We start from the raw sequence: 22878 nt of genomic DNA on the forward strand, positions 1-22878 counted from the left end.
ATTACTGAGCACCTAGAATGCCTGTGCCATTCACATATAAAGAGAGATTTCTGTACACACATGCTCTCTCTGTCCTCATTCAGACTTGACTGGGGAAAGGCAAATTGGCAATAACATTCTCAAAAAGTTGTGCCTACAATTAGGGTTAAAATACCTGTCTGCACTAGCACATATTGAAGTGTTCATGTAGGCTGTACTTAGTAATGTGCACTTTTTTCCCACTGATGTTGTAAGGCAACCAACGTTGCCTTCATCATTTGTAAAAGCCACCAATAACTTGTCAGGTATTTGCCACCTTCTCTGTTACAGTAAGTCACAATTATCACCCGGATGGGAAGTCCGTTAAGGTTGGTCACAGCATGTGAAAGAGCAGTGACTAAAATGAGGAAAGTATGCACGGCAAAGTATTGGGGAGGAGCTGTAATGGCACATTCCATTTTCAATAGGTTTGATCCTTTTACATAACCAAGTGAGGGGTGGGGCCATGGCTCAGTGTTAGAGCATTTACTTCACATGCAGAAGGTCACAGGTTCAATCTTTGTCATCTCCAGTTAAAAGAACCAGGCATGAGGTGATGCGAAAGACCTTGTCTGAGACCCTGGAGAGCCATTTCTGGTAAGAATGGGCAGTGCTGATTTTGAGAGGACAGTGGTGCAACACCATAGCCCTGTACACACATCCCCTCCACACCATCATTCAACGCACAGAGGGGGAAAGCAGACATGAGCATTCTAGCACGTGCATGCGTGAACTGATTTCATTTGAGTTGTAAACTTTCTGGAACATAGCCAAAAGTCAGACTGATAAATCAAACACCTGTGTTTCACAGAAACATGCCTCAGGCAGAACAGAAGTTCAGCATGTTTGCTTCCAGTGTGGCTCTCATAAATAGTTTTGAACTACAATAAAAACAGATATCAGCTAAACAACACACTAACACAAGAGATGTGTCAAGAGATGTATTATGGTGGGTTCTATTCCTAGAACAGGATGTGAGGAACAAACACAATAGCAGAACTTGCAAGAGTTTCTTGGGTTCTTCCGCAAAAAATCATATAAATAAAAGGTCAAAGAAATGAAAGTGCTATGGGGTCCATGGCTTGCTTCATTTGTGGATGGTGGGATAGGAAACAAATATATTGGGCCCTAAGCCACCAAATCTTGTAAACCAGTAGAAAGGCTGGAGTATGGGAAAAGAAACAAGAATGCAGCAATTTTCTCCACATGGACACCATCTAACAACATCAGAAAGGAGTATGCTCTGAATGCTGTATTTGACAGCAGGAACAATTCCTGAATACATTCCAGTTTCCATTCTGTCCAGCCTCCTCAGATAACCTTACCCCACATGTCTCTTCACCAGAGATGGTGACCCTCTGAAACTCCCTCTCTAGAAGCACATCTCGATCTTTAGGCAGATGGTCCACCAGGTCCTCACCCTGTTCCTTAAATAATCTGTGAAGGAAGCAAAAAAGGGAAGAGGTGAAGAAATAACAGTAAATGATGGACTGGCCTCTGCCTGCATCTTGCCCTGCTACTGGAGTCCCCTCTTCAAACAAGCACGTGAAGACATCAACGCAGGACACACTGCACACAAAAACGTGCAACACAGGGACTTCCAGGCCCCCTGATGGCAGCAACCCTGTGCTATGGATAGGGAGGGGGAAGGTATCAAAATATAACTGGTACTTGCTGGTCCATGAGCATCATCACAAGGAGAGCACCTAGCAGAGAGATTTCCCTGATGGGGGGTCAGGAACACTCTTAGAAGGAGGGGACATTTCCCCCCATTTCTACACTGGAAAAGATGGACAGAATTAGAAGCAGCTGGTCTTCAAGCAATCTCTAACTAGTGATCCTTGGTAAGGATCCTGCCTGGTTCAGTGGTTAAGATCCAAATGGCTAAGTCAGCCAATGCACAATGAGGGAAGAAATATAAACATACAGACAAGAGGCTGGCTCCATCCACTGTGCCTACCATGAAAAGACAAAAAAAAAAAAGACAGGAGAAAAATGGAGCTCACAGTAAAAGACCAAGGGAAGGTGACCAGCAGTGTAAAGTAAGGAATTCACCACTCACCAGTGTTGGAACACTGCAGGCCTGGGGGAAGGGATGGTGGCGGCACAAGAATCAAATGCCTGGCCTAGCTACCATAGTTCTAAGAATGTAAGCAGTGAAGTTCCCAATCCCAACTATAACATCTTATCAAAAGGTTTGCCAAGTTGATGCAGCCCTCCCAACCAAAAACCGAGCAGTTTACTCTGACCTTTCCCTTTCAGAGGACTTCTCCATTCTAATGTTTCAATCTTTCCTCCTGAGTGCAGACTCACCCTGGAAATTTACTTCCACCCGGATGTCCAATTCCAAGCCTGTTTCCTTGTAGTTTTGGGATGATTCCAATACTATTGCTTTCTGTAGGTTAGGTTTTTCTGAACTCATTATTTGAACATCAGCTCAGATTGGTTGTGGTGGGTTTTCCGGGCCGTGTGGCCGTGGTCTGGTAGATCTTGTTCCTAATGTTATGCCTGCATCTGTGGCTGGCATCTTCAGAGGTGTATCACAGAGGGAAGTCTGTTACACACTGTGTCTAGCTCAGAAGTTACACAACTGCCAGTGGGGATGTGCCATATGTGGGTGGACAGAATATAGCAAGAGTGTCACTCACTTCATGCCTGCCAAGATGGGGACAGGATTGAGGATTCAGCCTGCATGGTGCTCCCATGCCCACCCCTGAGTCAAGGGCAGAGAGAGTTAATGCTGGGCACTCACTGTAAGTCAGCAGCACTGTCAATTTTCAGGAAGTCCTGTTTGGCTCTGAGTAAAATGTCGGGTTCTAGTCTGAGGACAAATGGGTAGTGGAGGCCAACGCCGAGATAAGGACAAACAGGGAAATGGCGAGAGACAGTTGAGGAAGTAGTGGAAGAAGAGGAGGAGAAAAAGAAAATACTAGCATTAATGCAGAAACCAACACCAGAAATGGCAGACACTATACAGCAAAATTCTCCAGCAAGGGGATCCAAAGGAAATGAATGGAAGTGGCCTGGCTTTCCCATCACAGACCAACAATGGCTTGGCCACCAGGGCCACTTCTGTCATGCACATACTGATTCCCTCTTCCATTTCTCGGCCTGCCATAACATCCAAATCAAGCAAGTCTAGTTACTGATTTGGCATGGATTCCTGACACTATGTTTAGCAGTAACCATAGCCTTCCTGATCTGGATGCCATGGCAAACTAGGAATACCATGAACCAAGAAATGAAGGAAGAATCAGTGTGCAAGGGAAAGCAAGGATAACTTGCAGAACATTCCCAAAAACCAAACCACCCCAATTTTCATCTTGAAAGTAATGTGTAGAAATGACCAGCTGACATTTTTCCTGGCATGGAGGTAAATGGCACCACCTGGTAAACAGTATCTCATTAAACTTCTTTTAAAGGGAAAGAACGTTATTTTTTCCAGGCAGCTCCCAACTCTAGTGATAAATCAGGGTCAGATGAAATAGGATGAAACCCATAAGTTTTCTTTGCCTGCTCTACTTGTTGCAAAGCAAAGCCACCTGTAAGAAGCCTGGGGAACCCAAGACAGACTGCGTATAGAACAAGTACAGCGTAAAACTGCCAGCCACACATACATACACACAGCCATGCTGATGGCACACACACATCCCAGCCAGTAGCACATGTGCAGCTCCTAGTTTAACTTGCCAGCTGTATTTTACACGAGTTGCTACTTTCACTGCAAAACACTGCAGCGTAAGGAGAAACCCTGCAAGTCCCAAGACCTCTTTCTTCAACCCTGTTCCTGAGCTACAGTTCTGGGCAATGGCTAAAGTGGATGCCCATTGGGTTTCTTGCCACCATTCCATCCAGTCATCTTTATCCTCAGACTTCCTAGAAATGCTTCCTCCTATTCATGGGAGTGCCAAAGGAGACAGAAAGATCAAGAGAAAGCCAGATAAAGGCAGAAACTTACTTCACATCCTGACTAATTTGCCGCTCCAGTCGCTGGCGTCTCTCCTCCAGTTGCTCAATGGGGCTATCTTCGGGGAATTCATAGGGGGCACTGCGCATCTCACTGTCAGCCAACGAGCGGCAGAACAGCTCCTGTGGATACAAAAGTGGGGGGGGGGTGTAACAACAGTGAGGTAAAACTCCCACACAGCATGCCCCTGATAAGCAGCACAATGAGAAGAACGAGGTGCCTGTTCAAACTAGTCCTGAAGTAATCTATTAACTCAAGATCAATGTGAGCTCTAAATGGCCTAGTGGGAAAGAATCTTGGTCATGGTGGCAACTATCACCAAGCTCACAACTGCAGTGGTTCAGGACAGCTGTTGGATGAATCTCACTGCTGTTGAAGGAGTGCCACTGCTTTCGGTTTCTCACTGCCCATCAGACAATACATTAATGATTTATAGACTTAGGACCCGCCCCCTTACTTGTCTTTCCAACATGTTTCTGACACATTAATGTACCGACATCAAGAAACTACAGCTCTGAAGCCATTAACAGTTCTCAAGTGCTTCCTACGGAAGTCAGACCTCCCACCAGCCTGGGATTCACAGGGATTCATCAGAAAGATGCTGGGAAGTTTAGTGTTATGCCCAATGTGACAGTTTGGTATAGCAGAAGGAAGCAAAAGGAAGCAGATCCTAATGCTTCCCAATAACCCCCATCTTGCTTCTTTATACAACCTAAACTTGGCTCCATTCGACTCATCCTTTCTTATTTTAACATCTTGAAATATGTATACAAGTTTGACATTTTGAGAGTCCAATGGTTTTTTTGGGACATTTTCCTTTAATAAACGGAACTGAAATATAAGTGTGCAATGAATGGGGGGGGGGGGAGAGGCACAGGAACCCATGGTGTTCTGTGGCCTACAAGTATGACTGAATGGATGCAGAGGTCTGCGGCATGAAATTTGTTAAAGTCACCCTAATGTGGGAGCTGATACTGATACTCTGAGGACAGAAATGTAACAATTACATCAGGTTTTAACAGCAAATGATTCTACTGATAACTAGGTGAAAACCACTTATTTTCATTTTGGTAGTTTGCTGAAAAGGACCTTTGAGGCCTTGAAAATGCACATACATGTCAATATCAAAGTTCAAGCTCTGAAAAAAAAATACAGTACAACAGATTTTCAGTATGATTAGGTTTAAGTGAAGAAAAACTGACATGCTGACTGGCTAGTGCTCATGCCATCATCAATCCCACCTATTCCTGTAAAAGTTTCTCAACTGCTTTAAAAATGCTTGTTAATTCAGAAGAAAGACGTTCATTTAAACCACAAAATAAGCATCTAAAAAAAGTGACAACCAATGTCACACTAAAGGAAGGGGAAAATGGTTGGTCCAGTGTTGCCCAAGGAATGTTACAAACCCAGATTCACCCCAGGAGCAAGGAGCCTGCTCCAGGCATTGTTCAGATATTATCCTGGCTTCAAAGCTATTCAGGCATCGTGGATGTAAAGCGGCTTGCTGCGTCAGGCTTGCTCTGAAAGGATCTTCCCCCAATGAATAAGACAATCAATTCAATTACTTAACCTACCCGTTGGTCCAAGGAAATGCATATTCAATTAATTCACTTGAGACACAATTCTTGAAAATGGGCCTGTGGTGAATTGCATTCACTGCTCTAAAGTAACAAAAGGCTGAAAGCCAAATATTTGCACCAGCAATTACAGACAATTTATTTTACGTCTGTTAAAATTACAGCAGTATTGGAATTAATGGTGTAGCACATCATGACCGCTAGGTAACAACCCACAAATTGCTGTGTAGAAATCTTGGACCCTTCTGGGTCCTACCCAATGGAAAACACATCCAAGCTCTCCAAAGCTGATGAAAATAAGCCAAAGCCCTCACTATAACCACTCTCCCTGAAAAACTATTAATCTATTACCTGAGATAGTAATTGGTCCTGATTGTCTGAAAATATTAACTGGAGACTGGGTCTCAACATTGAGGGGCTTTCCTTGTCTTCTCAGGTTTCTAACAATGACATCATTAACGGCAAAGTTTATTAATCACACATTCTGGTGATTCCACACTTCAGAAATGATTCAAACAGTCCTGAGTAGAACTGTGAACTCAGACTCAGCCAGGTTTCCAGGCCAGGTTTGGACTAATATACTGTTGAGGAAAACAGTCCAGGGCCTCATTGTGGAAGTGGCCACTATACTAACAAAATTAAGCATTTAAACTTCTTCAAGATGGCGATTAGAATAAAAACCCCAATCTCCCCCTCCTCCCTCTCGAGAGGGACCAGGCATCTGGCAATCTAGGGGGCCAGCTGACAGATCATCGTGTAATCTTGGCCAGCCTCAACCAAAGTCCAGGCAGAGCAGTTCTGCCTTATAGCCCTGTGGAACTGTCCCCAATCCCGCAGGGCCCTGGTGGATGAAGACAGAACATTCCACCAGGCTGGAGCCAGGGCCTAGCTCTGGTTGAGGCTAGCTGAGAAGAAGAAGGGCCAGGGACCACCAGAAAGTTAAAATCATGAGAACGTGAAGTACAGTTGAGGCAATACAGGAAGATGCGGTCCCCAAGGTATGCAGGTCCCAGGTTGGGCCTTAAAGGTCAACACCAACACCTTGAATAAACCCAGAACTCAATCAGGAGCCAATGCAGCTTGCACGGCACCAGGGTGATATGCTCCCTGCTGGGAGTACCAGTCAAAAGCCGTGATGCATGCTGCACCAATTTCAGTTTCCAGATCAGATGCAATGGAGGGAGTTACAGTAGTGCAGCCTGGAGGTGACGGTTGCATGGATCACAGTAGCCAGGTCCACTTGGGAAAGATAGGGAGCCAGCTGCCGAGACTGGAGAAGGTGACAAAACGCAACCTTCACCATATGAGTCACTTGGGTGTCCATAGAAAGGGAGGACTCCAGAAAGACTCCAGTGCTCTGGACGGAGGGAACAGGTGTAAGTTCTGCCCCACCCAACAAAGGCACTCTAGCTCTCCTCCCCTTCCTCATGGCCTACCCACAGGATCTCTGTCTTTGAAGAACTGAGTCTCAACCTAGCTTCAACCAACCAGATATGGCTTCAAAACAATGCCATGGAACTGCAGGAGCAGCGGTGGGCCAGCCCTCCATCTCTGTACCAGCTGAGTGAGGAGGTGCATGTAGATGTTGAATAACAGCGGAGACAGGAGCATTCCTTGAGGCACACCACAGTACAGTGGGTGCTGTTGGGAGATCCCCTTCCTGCAGCTTACATGCTGCCCCCTGCCCCAAAGAAACGAGGCTATCCAGCGAAGAGCTATAGCCCAAATCCAAGCACCAGCAATGCGGTGGGCCAAAAAATCATGATCAATCACGTCAAACACTGCTGTCAGATCTAACAAGACCAACAGCGCTGACCCGCCTGTCAAGCTGTAAACTGAGATCATCTGTGATTGTGACCAGCACCATCTCTGTCCCATGCCTGGCACGGAAGCTAGATTGGAAGGGCTCTGGCACCAATGGGTCATCCAGGAATGTCTGTAGCTGCTCCAACACCGCTCTCTCAATTACCTTACCCAGAAAAGAGAGATTTGAGACTGGGCAGTAATTGGCCGGATCACCAGGATCCAAAGATGGTCTCTTCAAGAGCGGGCGGACCACCACCTCCTTTAGCCCATCTGGGAACTCTCTTTGCTCAAAGGAGAGGTTGACAACATCCAACAGATGGGGTCCAAGCTCCTCTAGGTCTGCTTTTATAAGCCAGGAGGGACAAGGGTCCAGCGGACAGGTTGTAGGTCCTACAGCAGCCAGAATTCTATCAACATTGGGCTGAGAGAGTAGGGAGAAATGGTCTAACATGGGATCCAAAGACAGTAATGAAGTCTCCAGTTCACTACCAGTAGAAACGGTGGAGGGAAGGTTGAGGCAGAGCAACAAGACTTTCTCCACAAAATAACTTGCAAAAGTCTTACAGCTGATATCCAAATCTTTATTTTTAGAGCCCTCAGTAAGGCCGTTAAGGACTGAATTGCCTGAAACTATTGGACTGGGCGGGAGCTTGCGGAGGCAATCAAGGATATGAGGTAATCCCTCTTTGTCCTCTTCGTAGCCAGCTCATAGGCTTTCATAAACGTCCTATAAGCCATCCTCACGGCTTTGTCGCAAGTCTTCCTCCACACCCACACTAGCTGTCTCAGCTCCCATTTCATTTGGCGAAGCTCCTCAGTATACCAAGGGGCTCGCCTTGTGCATGGGCGAGGAGGATGCTGGGGGGCAATTTCCTCAATAGCATCAGATAGCCTGGCGTTGCAATCAGCTACCAGCTCATTGAGGTCGCCAGTGGGTTTAGGATCCCACAGGGCATTCTAGAATCCAATGGGATCCATTAGTCTCCTTGGGCAGGCCCAAATTGGCTCGTCGCCTGGACAGAGGTGCGCAGACATGTCCATCTGGATCTTTAGGGTGAAATAGTCTGACCATGGCACTCTATCAATACAGCCATATTCATTCCCATCCCAAAGACCAAATCCAGAGTCTGGCCAGCCTGATGTGTGGGTCCAGAATTAATAAGAAAGAGGCCCAGCGTTGCCATGGATGACACTAGGTCCACAGCTACTGAACATGAGGCTACATCGGCATGGATGTTGAAGTGCCCCAACACTATGAGTCTGGGGAACCTCAAGGCCCAGTCCAAGACAGCCTGCAGGAGATTGCGCTGGGTGACCAGTACACCAGACAGATAGCCAACCTCTCTCGGACGACCCACACCAAACCAACACACTCAAAATCGGTGATCGAGGGGACAGGGGTCACCCGGAAGTAAATGTTATCACGGATGAGCAATGCTACACCAGCTCCCTGGCCTAGGTTTGTGACTGGCACATACACATGAGCCCTGGCAGGGTGAGCTCAGATAATGACACTGCCTCACCCTCCCTTACTCAGGTTTCCATGATGCACATCAGGTCCATCTGCTGTGTGGTGAGATGATCCCAAAGCACAACTATTTTATTATTGATGGACCTGGTGTTAGTCAACACCAGTGACGAAGCAGAGTTATTCTGTCGTCCTCAACCCTCATACTCTGATCAGAAGGAGGGCGAATATGAAGATATCTCATCCTCCTTCTCTCATGTGGCCTCCTCCTAACACTATATCGCCCACACCCCAACACCACTGGGATCCTCAGCCCTAGGCCGGTCTCCACAACACCCGGTCCCCCTCACCCCATTACCCTTGGAAACACAACCTAATTTAGTTCAGTCAAAAACTGTAGTTCACCACCCCTCAGGGTGAAGGACAACAAACATCAACCTAGGCTAACTATGGACACCCCTTCCACCTACTAATCTAGAACTATTAAACAATCTTGCTAGCCAGAAAATAAACCTAATGCTAGACTAACTAAACCTAACTACATAACTACAAAAATACAGCGGGTCCGTCAGAGTCAAGCCCCTAGTTCTTAAAGAAATACTCCCGCAGCTGCAATGGTGAACAGTGGCTCCAGTCCTGAGATAGTGTTCCAGTTGTTATCAAAACACCCCACAGGGAGTACCACATCAGATAACCATATGGGGATAGAGCTTTACCAATGTCCGCCAAGCCATTGTCCAGGTGCCATCTGCCCAGAGCACTGGGTTGGAGACAAACGCTATTCCAATCACTATAAGGATCTAAATGCCAACTGTAACTCAACCAAGTCTCTGCTTAGTGGCTGCTACCTGCCCAAAGACCCAGAATCGCCATGGACAACAATGGAGAAAACAATCCAAGTCCTAAGGGATTCACGGACCCAGGAGATCGCTCCACAGAGAACTCACAGTGTGTGATAAAGTCAGTTCCCACAACAGGCCTTTCCTGGAATTGGCCAGGGTCTTTCCAGAATCAACCAGGGCCTCCGAACCAAGACTCAGGTGACCTGGCAATCACAAACAGGCCGGAAAATTCAATTCCCAGGAAAGTCTTGCACAAGCCCAACGAAGGACCCTCGCGTACAGTCTTGTGTGAAATCACACACCAGCCAAGAACTGCCAGAGAAGGAAGATGCCATCCAGGGGCGGAGCTTACAGTGGCGGCTGCACATGCAGAATGATCACAGGCATGGCTCTTCCTTGAGCTGCTGCCACCCACCTGGGGGATCTCCTGAGCTGTCCCAGAACACGGGGGCCTGCCACTCACACAGGCCGTGGGGCTGGCCAACGCAACACCAGCTAATGCAGGGCACACATGGTCTCTGGCATGGCACACATTCTCTCCTGGTCGGCTGCCACCCACCCAGTGGCACCGAACCGATGCTGCCGCATTTCCACTTGCTTCACTTTCCCTGTTATTCTCACTGCTAAAAACCCACCCACTTCCCTCATCCTTCTCAGCATCTGCAACACCTGCAGACAGAGGTAAGCCAGGATATAGGAGAGGCCACCCAGGTATCCCAGTCCTAGAGCCCCAGGCAGCATGTGGGGTATTAAAAACCCCAAGATCTCACAAGGGCCTCCCGTCATAAATTCCAAAGATGAGAAACCTCCGTCCTCCTCCTCTGAATATCTTCAGTGAAGTCAGGGAGTAATTCACTTTATCAAGATTAAGGAGGTGTTTTTTGAGGAGAATAAAAATAAACTCGAGAGAGACGCCATTTTGAATTGAATCACTGTGGTAGCAGGGCCAATTCAACAACTTAAACTCTCTGATTGGAGGGTGAAATTAACAAGCTGTCAGTCCTGTCATCTTTAGAACCCCAAACTGAATGCACGCCTAAGTGAGAGATTACTCCAAACAACGTCTCTGAAGGTGATAGTTATCAGCTTTTCTTCTGAATAATGTCAAAGGATCACAGGTATTTCTCAGTTTCCTGAAACACAGGGTTTCACTGTGGCAAGATTGTTATTGCAAAGCACCAAGGAAAACAACTGAAAGAAAAGAGGAAGTCTGAGCCTTTGCAGGCCTTATTCGAAGATTATTATGAAATGAAAGCAACAGTATGGATGAAGAAAGGCTACCTCAGCAATCTCCTTGTACTTTCCATCCATGGAGGTACGCAGGTCAACAGGAAAATGTTTCAGGCAGTGGGGAGGTCCTGGAAGGGAACGTGCAGGTTGCAGCTGACGGGACCGTGGTCCTCCCTGGATCTCTGTGGAAACACAGAAGACATCAGTTCATGAGGTAAGAGAAAATCACCAAATGCAAGCTTTGCAAGAATAGTGCAAAAGAAGAATAGACAGTAGATAAGAGGATAAGCCCATAATGGCATCCTCCAGGATCACAAATAAGATTCTCTCTAAGCACATCTTTGCATGCCTAGGCCTAGGGTCATCTGCAAATTTCTTTACCAATTAGCACAAAGCCACAATTTCATTCAACAGTGGCAAAACACACATCTGATGCAAACAGACAATGTGATATATCTAAAGAGAGTTTTCCGTTTAAGATATATTACAGTGCAAAGATCATGAAATGAGGATTAGTTTTTAATTATGTAGCTTGAAGCTATATATTCATGCAATGTTTAAATTTTTTTTGTAAATGAATTCCATTAATCCATTCACAATGTCATGCACGTCCAGAGGTTTCTGAAATATTATTTTGGGAAATTTCTCAATATTATTACAGATATTCAGTTTTGCATTTCTCAAAACTGTGCATTTGTGTCTGCTGAGATAAGATGCTTCTTCTTCACATCAAAAATGTTATCAAATCAACACATATCGAGATGACCTTAATCTCATTGTTTCTTTGCAAATCCATGTATACAGAATCAACCCCTTAAGTGCTAAGTTTCAAGAAGTTCAATGAATAAAAGTTTGTTTGGAGTGAAATAGATCTACATAAGGAGATAGGTGAGGATGGAGAGGCAAGCAGTAAAAATGAAAGTGAACCCATTTGAGCAGACTACTCCACAAGCCTTGGGATTTTTGATGTGTAGCCTGAGGTTTATCATGCTGTCCTCTACCTGGAGGAGAAAATCTATAATGTCAGCAAGCTGTAAAAGAGAAGCAGTTTGGGAATATGTTGAAGTTTCTCTACCTATGGATAAGGCAGGCATGCATGCAAAATGCAACCACTGCAACAAAGAAATGCAAAGCCTGGTGGCCCAAAAGGAACAGGAGATACATATTTATGAATTTGGAGGGTGCCTGCTGTTAAGGAGTTCAATTGTTAATCTAGAAGCCCAAACTTTCAGGGTATCTTTAGGAGACTTTCTTGATGATACCAACGAGGTTTGGTGAAGTTTGGTTCAGGGGGTTCAAAGTTATGGACCCTCAAAAGTGTAGCCCCCCATCTTCTATTAACTCCCATTGGAAATAATGGGGGATGGGGAACCCCCTTTGGGAGTCCATAACTCTGGGGCCCTGAACCAAACCTCACCAAACCTGGGTGGTATCAGCAGGAGAGTCTCCCAAAAAATCCCTGAAGTTTTGGTGCTGCTAGCCCCGTGGTGGCGAACCTTTGGCACTCCAGATGTTATGGACTACAATTCCCATCAGCCCCTGCCAGCATGGGCAATTGGCCATGCTGCCAGGGGCTGATGGGAATTGTAGTCCATAACATCTGGCGTGCCAAAGGTTCGCCACCAATTGTAGTCCATAACATCTGGAGTGCCAAAGGTTCGCCACCACCGCTAGCCTAAAAACTGTGCCCCCTGCAGGCCAAAAACTGAAAAACACTACAAAATACAAAAAACACACAAACACGGGGTGGAGCTTCAGACATGTAAGGGGGGGGGGGTGAATCCGGGGGGAACCCTTACCTACATCCTTGATACCAGCAAGAATTAGTCCTTCTGTAGAAGCCCATGATTTAAATCAATTTGATATAAATCAAATCCATCCTGATGGAAACAGGAATGACTTACAGAACCTCGCTTTGTTACCACTTAATGAAATGTTACCACTTCCCTTCATGGAAGCTGCCTTGAACAAAGAGAAGAAGATGTAAATATACAAAAAAAAAAAAAAAGCTCATGCCACGGTATGTAAGCCAGTCAGTAGAGTCTTCTAAGCTCATCCATCCTTTCACTTCAAACCAACACACCGGAATCCCAAGCATTCAAACGAAGGTGTTGGAGAAATCAGTGCTTCACAAGAAAATGGCAAACATGCACTCCTCACTTCCCCAGTCTGAGAACCGTTGAAAGCAGAATCTGTCTGCTTTCTTTCTCAGAAGACTTTCCAAACGCCATTCCTATCTTCAGGCACTGCAAAATATGACATTACTAGGATGCAGACTGGTTCAGAGAACTAACATAGTAAAAAAAAAAAGCAAGGCAGCTCAAATTGCTACAGCAATGATACACTTTTATATACATGTCTGAAAATCAGCACCTTTGACAATAAATGGACAACTCTCAGGGTTTTCTTCCATTTATTTGCCCATGCATACACGAACTAGGCAAATTCCCCAGTAACGATCAAAACCTACAGTGAAAATAAGAGGAAGCTGTTCCCAAGTTCAAACACTATAACTTGCTCTGCTTGACCTATTCACAGAGCCCTCAAGGTCCAACTCAAAAGTCAACTGAGCTCCCTGTCAAATCACCAGCCGTCAATCTTTGCTGTAAGTTCCCAAGTCTGTTTCCTTGCAAATGCCTCAGAACTACATTAAGATTTTCTCCTTTTTTGCCATTTCAGCAAGTTCAGGATCAGAGATAAAGCCAGTGAGTCACACAGCTGTTGTTTTCTGTCTACTTTGTAAGCCACCATTTTACTAATACAACAAGAACTTCAAGATGGCTCTTCGACATCAAAATATTGACCTCTCAATGAACATGTCTGCATTCATTTTTAAAAATTCTGTAATGTGCATGATCTCACTTCTCCTCACAACAACCCTGCGAGAAAGACACTGTTATTTACATTTCATGGATGGGGGAGGGCTAAAGGAAAAGACATCCAGTGAATTTTCACACGTCCTCATCTTCTACACAAGAACCTACAAACATTTTGGTCTCGGGAGTTTCTGGATATTTTTCAAAAGGAAGTCCCACAAAGAGTATATTACAGTAATCTAACCTGGATGTGATCGCAGCATGGATCATACCAAGAAAGAATTGTAGGAGGGGTTTTGGGGGAAGACTAGCAGTCTTGGTAGACTATAGGCATTGAACAGAGGAGGCCCAGGTTTCATCCTCTGTCTTGTCCAGTTAGAACAGGGGTAGGGAACCTGCGGCTCGAGAGCCGCATGCGGCTCTTCTGCCCTTGCACTGTGGCTTCATGAGCCGAGCCGCCGGCCCCATCATTGCCCGCCCTGCAGGCAGCAGGGCGGGCACACCAACTGCTCACGGTCGACTGGGCCGGGTCGCAGGCTTCCCCTCTCGCCCGCCCCATTGGAGCAGGGCGGGCGCTTTCCTGGCAGCCAGTGAGGCCGAGCCGCCGGCTTCATCCTTGCCCTCCCTGCAGGCAGCAGGGCGGGCGCATCCATGCGCTTCTCAGAATGAGCAGAGTAAAAGGTAAAAAAAACCCCTATATATATAGTGTTATGTTTATTTTAAATGTCAAAATTTATTTGCGGCTCCAAGTGTTTTCTTTTCCCGTGGAAAATGGGTCCAAATGGCTCTTTGAGTGTTAAAGGTTCCCTACCCCTGAGTTAGAAGGATCTCAGTCAGTTTGGGGGGAAAGACTTCTGTCCAAGCCAATGGAGACATACAGCCAATAGGAGTGCTGAGATAAATTATTCCGGTTCGCTATACTGCAGCTTGTTATAACCCAAATCATCCTCAAAAGCACACTCTTCCATGCCACAGCTTAAATCAGGTGGGCAAGAAGTCTCAACCTGCCTTCTTACCTGGAGATAACAACCAGCTCCAGAAACTAGTTTCAAAGTTTCCAGAGATTGCAAGAGGAATAAAATATCCGTTGTTCCAAGAAAGATACTGGGCTAGGACACATTCTCTCCTGTTTGTACTCACAGAGGCTGAAGGCAAACACCATGGATGGATCAGCCAGACCCCAGATTAAGCTGCAGGGACATGCTTGCAGAAGAAACTGCTCAAAGTCCATTTGATAGGGGTGACTGGCTTTTAGCTCTCAAGCCTTAATTGTTTCTTTTTAAAAAATGAGGACAACTGCAGACCTTTCCTCCTTGCTGCTGTGATAAGACAGCCACTCCTAGGTCCTATGCAAGGCACAGGGAAAGTTGCAGGGAAAAAAATCAATAAACATCACCTCCTGAGCCCTCTGCTTATTGTTGGCAAGAGCTGCCATGCAGTGGATTCTCTAGAACCACACAGGAATCCAGAGGTTGATCCAGCAACCTTCTGCCATACAGGATTCAGCCAAACAAGTTGTTAAAACCACAGAGGCAATTCCCTATGTTCCCTTCTGCTGTAACTCACGGCACCGGAATTTACAAGCCTGACCTCAAAACTCCTAAAAATAAAGCAAGGTAAACAAATATGGACTCCCCCAAGGGAAGGAGCACAGAGTTACTGCACACATTATAAAACCCAGCTGATCTGAGTCCTGACTGCTTCGTGCTCAGAAGGCATTGGAAAAGAAACTATTCTTGTCCACTACATAGCTTGCTGTGGACACAGACAAAACACACATAAAGCAGACAAAACATACAGCCCTCAAGAGCTGCCTCAGCCCCTTTTTCTACAAAGCAGCCGCAACCACATTGGGGGGCTCCCTACTCACTTCTACCCAACGCCTTCTAAGAGAAAACCAGCATTGGGGCTGCCCCCCTTTACTTCTCTAGCAGGGCTCTGGTGCCCTGGGTAGGTACATGATGGGCAGAAACTCAACAGGTAATGCTTTTCTCATCACAAGTGTATCCAGGAGAGAACAAACTGAATCTGTCAGGTTTTTGCCTATCCTGCAGCTGCTAACACAGATGGCTTGTCAGAAAGAAGAGAGGCCAGCGTAGCCAGAGCCTCGTTAAATCTGACATTCATGGAAGCTCTGAGGAGCCAACATGACATTTAAACTGCCCATCCCAGCCTGCTGGGCCATTGCACGTTTTTTCCTCCTTCCCAACAGTTGGAAATGACCTGAAAGATAAATAGTACCAACTCCACAGAAAAGAGAAACTGATTCAGTCCCAGCTCATTATAAGAGTGCCCAGAGACATTTCTCTTGGGTGTATGACACACAAATGCTTCTTAGAATAAAGATGTATTATTCTTGTTCTGCTGTATGTCTTTACAGAGAGTGGAAAAGACACTGCAAGACACTGTGGGACGTATGTCTTAGTAGCCATATGCCCAGAAGCTACAGGAATTTCCACATCCTATATGATGTTTTGCATTAAGAGTCCAGAGTATATGTAATAGTAGCAATTTCCTAAACATGATCAGGAGACCTGGAGTATGCTACATAAAAGCAGCCAATCTGTATCAACAAATGATCCACCTAGCTCAGCATGGGGGCCAGTACCATGCCCCTCCCCAAGCAGAGATTGCAGACTGCTCTCCGGTATCCAACAATTCTGCTTCTTAATCTGGATGTCTCATTCAGCTGTTATGGCTCATAGCCGAGGACAGCCAATCCTCCATGAATCTGTCCATCCCCCTTTTAAACCCATCTAAGCCAGAGGTTGTTACTGTATCTCATGGCAGTGAGTTCCACAAGCCAATTACCCCACTGGCAAACCTTCCTTTCATTTGCTTGAACTTGCTGCCAATTGGTTTCGTAGGGAGAGTCCGGTATTAATGGAGAAAACTTTCTCTGCATCTGTTATCTCTACAGTATGCAAAATGTTGTAGGCCTTCATCAAGTTGTCATTCAACTACTATTTAACTGAGTGCTGCACAGTTAAATAGCTGTTCACAGAACCCCAGAAGCAGCTGCACTGCAGCAGCTGATGAAGTGATTTTCCATGCAGTCCTTCAGTTTTCATTCCCTCCAGCACGGAAGTTGTTGCACAAAAGGAAGTCAGCCCTGATCTATAAGCAGCCTGCTCCCTGAAACCTCTGTGTCACACGTCATTGTTTTTCCTGAGCGGTTAGGCAAGTGCCACAATTAACTTGCAATGTGTGGGGTGACATAAGAGCAACCAGTCAGTCCCTTTGAGGTTACTCATATACCTGACACCAGGATTCTACAGACAGCACAAGGATTCCTTCATGACAAAAAGGCTGTGACGGCTGCTTTTGCGTCTGGCCCTCAGGAGGTCATCCCATGACAGACGGGCAGCAAAGGCATCAACTTGTGCTGCTGTGCAGGCAGAGTAAGTCATCTGCTGTCAACGCTGATTCGGAGCACTTTCGCCAATGTCCCAGAGGCTGGGCTGACGGAGGGAAGAAGTGTTTGTTCAGGCTCCTGCTGCCCCCTCCCAGGCACCGGCTAAACAGACAAGCTCCTCTATGCCTCACTAATGACCATCACATGTCTCCTTAATGGGCTCCCCGTGTGCAGTGCAAACAGTCGGTTCATTAGGAAAAACCAGCAGGCCTGGGGAACAGCCTGGCCTCTTGCAAGGATAGGGCTCGGCAACCCCATCCAAGTCAGGACGCGTCTTCAGCTCTCAAGGGGGCTAGCCAAGTACCAACACTAGCTGGTAGACACTAGGGATGGCAGGGCCGATTTTCTCAAATGTCTACTACTTGATGTATTAACTTACTCCACTTATTCCCCACTTTTCTCACCACTAGGGGACCAAAGTGCCTCACAACATTCTTCCCTTCTTATTTTATCCTCACAACAACCCTGTGAGGAAAGCTAGGCTTAGAGTGTAAACTGGCCCAAGATCACTGGCAAGTTTTCATGGCAGAGTAGAATTTGAACTCAGGTCTCCTAGATTGTAGCCTGATATACTAACTGCGACACAATGCTGGCTCTCATCTACCCTCCCCACCCGACCCCCAGCTTTAGGGTGTGGCAACAAAACCTCCAACCTGGTTTGACATGCTCCTGAAACCTACCAAAGTTTACTGGGAACATCAATTCCCATTCCAAATTCCTAGCAGCACAACATACCTGCAGTGCTAGAGTAAAATTTCAGAGGGGGTCAGCAGTGTGACCGACTTCTCCCATATGGGGGCCTGGTCTATTCAGGCTGCTGAGTGAGGCAATACTGAGGCAGAAGAATGGACTATATTACTTCTGACTGCAGATGAAGGATTACATTTTTCAAAGCTCCTCTAATAATTCTCTGCAAGTGGAAAACTAGCTCAGCACAAGAACCTTTCAAACTGCTGTGCTATTTATTTGCAGGGAGTTTTTATTAAAAAGAGCATAAAATGTGCGTTTTTTCACCTGAAGTTTGAAGCTGCACAGCAAACTATTACGTTGAATGCGTAGACCAGCCACTGGAGGCATTAGATGTGAAGACAGTCCCTTTCTACGGTGCTTTCCAAATCAGCCCTGCTATTTTATAGTTCTAACACTCTTAGCACATGGGTAACTTAGACCATAGCCCCTTGACATACACAGGCTTTTTCTATCAAGAATATAGCTATGGATGATGAGTCACTCACATCTACATCTGTCACTGCTCTTTTGGAATGACTGGACTTTGGTATTCTATGTCTCGCACATGAACAACAGAAATGTGACTAATTCACATGCATAATGATGCCCATAACGTAGCTGACACCTCATAAACACGTGTTGAGCAGCTGTCTTATGACAACACGTTCTCAGCAAGAGGTATTCAGGCACCATGATTTGCCTTTGAGCGACACAAATCCCTTTTCTTTCATGCATGCTATCCTGGAGGCTTTCCCCATACCCTGGGAAAGCCATTATAATTGAGCAGCCATTATAATTAAATGGCACTTTCTTGGTGGCTGACACTCTTGATGGAAAACTAGAAAAACTCCTATATTCCACTGAGGAGTATCTGTTCTGGCATCATGCAAAGGGTAACATCTTATAAACATGGCAACAGAGTACTCTGGAGAAGAAAAAGAACTGGGCAGGTTTATAAACGGCCTTTCAGAATAATACTGTACCCTCCTCCAAAAAGAAATATTTTTTAAAAAATTAAATGTTAGAAGTTTTAACATTCTTGTTTTGAGAAATGCTACGGCTTTCGCATCTTACAGTATGTGGTAAATGTCGTTTATATTGCTGAACGTGTTTTATAGATTTCTCTCATTGGAAGCCTACTGCTACTGAAGCCCAGAAATTGTACGGGGATTGAAAGAAGGGGACAAAACTGCCTGGATTTTTCCCAAGCTTTCAATCTTCTCATTATTAAAAACCATGACTTTCGCAATACAACCCACAACAATATACAGGGCTGAAGAGCCGAAAGAGAAGCTCCAGTCCACATCATTTGCCCCTATACAGCTGCTCCAGCATCAGCCACGCATGGCAGACAGGGAACCCCTTTCCTCCCAAGCAGCCGGAAGCTAGAGGTGACAGCAGCACAATCTCTCATAGCTGCCAGTCTTGGCTTCCCTTGACAAAATGCTTCCTTCTCTCCAGCAAAAAACCTTAAGTGCTGAATGCAACATACACAAATACCCACAGAACTTGCCACCCTGCCCGCTCTAACATTTATATACCACAGCAGCACTCATACAAGGACTTCAAATGTCCAGTTCTTGCAAAAGGCTTTAAATCCCTTGAGAAAATATTTCTACTCTACCCCCTTAAATACAACAGAAGAACTTCAGCTACCCAGCAAACCTCTTATGATTCCTAAGTAAAACAAGCAGCTGTTAAGCCCCAGCAGAACGAAAGGAAAGAGATTTCCAAATACTTACAAATCTGGCTGTGTTTAGGGCCCCACTGTGCCTCTGTCTTTGCTACCTGGAAAGCATGAAGCTGACAGTCAACGCAAGAAGCATCCTATCCCCATCTACCTGAGAATGGACCAAGAAGTCCCCAGGGGACGCTCAGGCTAGCGAAGTGCCAACAAGGAGACTGTCAGAGATTGATCAGAAAGAGGCTCCTGCTCTTGCTGCTGCTGCCGCGACTGCCGGTGTTTCACAACCTCCTCTCGACGAGCTGCAGTCCCACAGGATTCCAGCTCCAGAGCCGGCTTGGGCTGTACCAACCACAGCTACAAAGGGGGAGAGGGAGGAGACAAAAAATTACAGCCTCTTCCAAGGGAGACAGGCAGGGACACAGACAGAAGAAAAGCCAACAGTGGCCAGGCAGCAGAGTGAACTCCTGGCCGCTGACTAAGGAGGAGTTAACCTGACGCCAGCCACAGCTGCCAATTCCAGAAAAGCAGCAACAGTGGGGATCAGCCTCATGTCAGGACTTCAACAACACCGCACAGCACGTCATAAAAGCCTCTAAGCGCAAGTTTAGAAGTTCTTTTCTCCTCCCATCCATCTAAATTTCACTCATAAGTCAACTTACAGGTTTTATTCTTAGCCTGCCTGAAATATTAAGTCCTATTCTGGGTAGAACTCAGGGGGGCAAGCCCTGTCCCTCAGTCCCCCTTGGATCAGCCATTAAGCACCAGCGGCCATCTAGCTCTAGCCAGCAGAGTCCCAAATTTCACAGTTTAAACAAGGACACGTTCCACTACTGGCAATGCACAAGCTTATGACGTTCAACCTCAGGCTGGTCACTAAATCAAGGTTCAAGGTGGGTCAGGGTGAGGAGAAACTGAGGCTGCCTTGTATGTTCTGCTTGAGGGGTGGTTATGCCATGATTGGCAGAGGAAGGCAATGAGCTTCTGTTTCCAAAATCTGCTGATTAGTGAAGAACAAAGGATGACCCAGGAGAAGCAGCTGCCCCTCCAGCTCCCACGTAATGAAAGAGCCTGTCCCATACTCAGCAGTCACTGTGTTGAAGGGCCTCAGGGGTAACAATGACAGGCATTTCATTATCCGGACCCATCTTCAAAGACAGCCAGTCAGCAGGCGTCAGGACCCCTCCTAGAAATCTCTCTTTCTGTAAAGGTGCCTGGCTGTCAAATGAGCACTTTCCAAACGCTTCTTTGTCTAGTACATTAGTAAAGTCCAAAACCATTTTCACAAGAGAGACTAAAAAGTACCTTTGAGAGACTTTTGCACTATTTGCACTCATGGCTATAAGTAAATGTGAGAAATGGAGCAGAAGTGAACTGAATGCATGTTTCCAGCCACACAGGTTTTACATTTACATTATGGTTCAATTTACAGAAAAAGCAAATTTACACAAGATTACACTAGCCAAAGAAAGGGTAGCTAATCCATGACTGGTATCAGAACATCATCCAATAAATATCAGTGTAATTTCACAGCATCCAGGCAGTAATCTCAGTACAGTTAATCAGAGGTTTGTAAATGAATAGAAATTGAAGTTCTGCTATTTGCATTTCATTTCTGATATTTATTCTTGGATTAGCCCATACTAGTCAAAAAGTACTTTTCCTTTTGACAGTTTAAAATGACAGCCTCAACAAATATTTTAGCCAGTGAGGACTAAACCAAGAATATAAAGAATAAAAAGTAAACCAGATCAAAATAACCAGCAGCACACTGACATGTATGTGCCAGAAATATGCATGAATACTATTACCCTATTCTGAAATAGATGAGGCACAAACGAGCTAGGAACCTGCAGGCCTTCTACAGAAAACAGACTGATCTGCGAACAGGCAAGGTTCTAATTGATCAATTCACAGTTTTGCCTGTAGATATATTTTGTTGTACAGGAAATATCTTCTACCACCCACAGAGACGCTCTAGACACAACAGGCTTGCAGTCCATTACGCTAAGAAACTGTAGATAATCCCATTCCTTAACAATTATGTTTCTTTTAAGTAGTTTTTAATCAAAAGCATCCAGCAGCCTTTGCTTCTCTTTAAGAGCTCATGTTCTGGACATTTTCCTCAAATTTCAGCACTGATAGAGGAATATGTTTCACAACATCTAATATTTCACTGGGAAATCATGTGCTCATCACTCTTTGAAAACTGTGCTGTGCTACACACAATTTATGGGACATCATCTTCCTATAAAGCATCACCGAACAGAAGAAGTAACCATACCATGCACTTGTTTAAATATTTGCTACATTTACAGAATATGTTCCTCACTGAAATGCAAGACATATATCGAGATATATATTAAAAAACTAACTGAACAGCACAGAAATGCAGATGTGTCATTGATAGATAATCAATGGTAGGGAGGATAGAACTGAGTCCTGGAATTCCACAGAAGAAATCTCACACTGAAGACAACTGGTTGCCAACAGAAACTCTCCAAGACCTGCTCATAAGGAATGATTTAAACCAATCCAAAGCTTGTCCCTTAATTTCTACTTCTACCTGCAAACATTTCCATAAGATGGCAGGCGGTGTCAAAGGATGCTAATACATCCAGTAAGAGCAACAGACTAAGCATACACTAGTTGCCACAATTTTTTCCCAAGCAGTTATTTTTCCCTTTAAACATTTCTTTATCTGTATGTATATTTTTACAAAGATGCATTGATGGTTCACCAATGTAATGTCTTGCCCATCACGCACAGAAGAACTGATAGAAAAAGCGAGAAGGATTCTAGCACAAGGATCTGTGGACAGAAACCACTGCAGAAATGCAATAGCACTTGACTTCTAATGTCTGTTGCTGCTAAAATTGTGTGCATGTGTGTGCCACCAATCCCTCATCATTTCCAAAACAGCAGTGTCACCCTACCTGCCTTCTTTGATGTACAATTCCTTAAATTTTGCAGATGACACCAAATTAGGAGGGGTAGCTAATACTCCAGAGGACAGAGTCAGAATTCAAAATGACCTAGACAGATTAGACAGCTGGGCCAAAACAAACAAAATTAGTTTCAGCAGAGATATTGTAAGATACTACAATTAGGCAGAAAAAATGAAATGCACATATATAAGACGGGTGACACCTGGCTTGACAACACTACATGCAAAAGAGATCTGGGAGTGTTGTTGTTGTGGGTAGTAGGGGTGTGTGGGGGGGTTGTTGTTGTTTAAATAGACCATAAACAAAATATGAGTCAGCAGTGTGATGCGGTGGCCAAGAAAGCCAATATGATTCTGGGTTGTTTCAATAGGAGTATAG

At 45.3% G+C, this 22878-nt stretch overlaps 1 protein-coding gene across 5 annotated transcripts in view; it reads right to left on the reverse strand.

Annotated features, from left to right (window-relative positions):
• The window catches only part of AMPD2 (adenosine monophosphate deaminase 2), a 56193-nt gene that overhangs the window by 25615 nt on the left and 7700 nt on the right, over positions 1-22878 (reverse strand). For 3 of the 5 annotated variants that reach the window (XM_048496130.1, XM_048496127.1, XM_048496128.1), the window contains exons 2-5: positions 10960-11090; positions 3977-4107; positions 2771-2839; positions 1344-1455 (exon numbers count right to left, since the gene is read on the reverse strand). In XM_048496130.1, coding sequence (XP_048352087.1) covers positions 1344-1455; positions 2771-2839; positions 3977-4107; positions 10960-11090 — 443 coding nt within the window. Of the gene's footprint in view, positions 1-1343; positions 1456-2770; positions 2840-3976; positions 4108-10959; positions 11091-19610; positions 19869-22878 lie in introns of those variants that run through there. The other 2 variants (XM_048496131.1, XM_048496129.1) reach the window with 2 other exon arrangements.

This window comes from Sphaerodactylus townsendi, linkage group LG05 (genome assembly GCF_021028975.2).
Source record: "Sphaerodactylus townsendi isolate TG3544 linkage group LG05, MPM_Stown_v2.3, whole genome shotgun sequence".
NCBI lineage: Eukaryota > Metazoa > Chordata > Lepidosauria > Squamata > Sphaerodactylidae > Sphaerodactylus > Sphaerodactylus townsendi.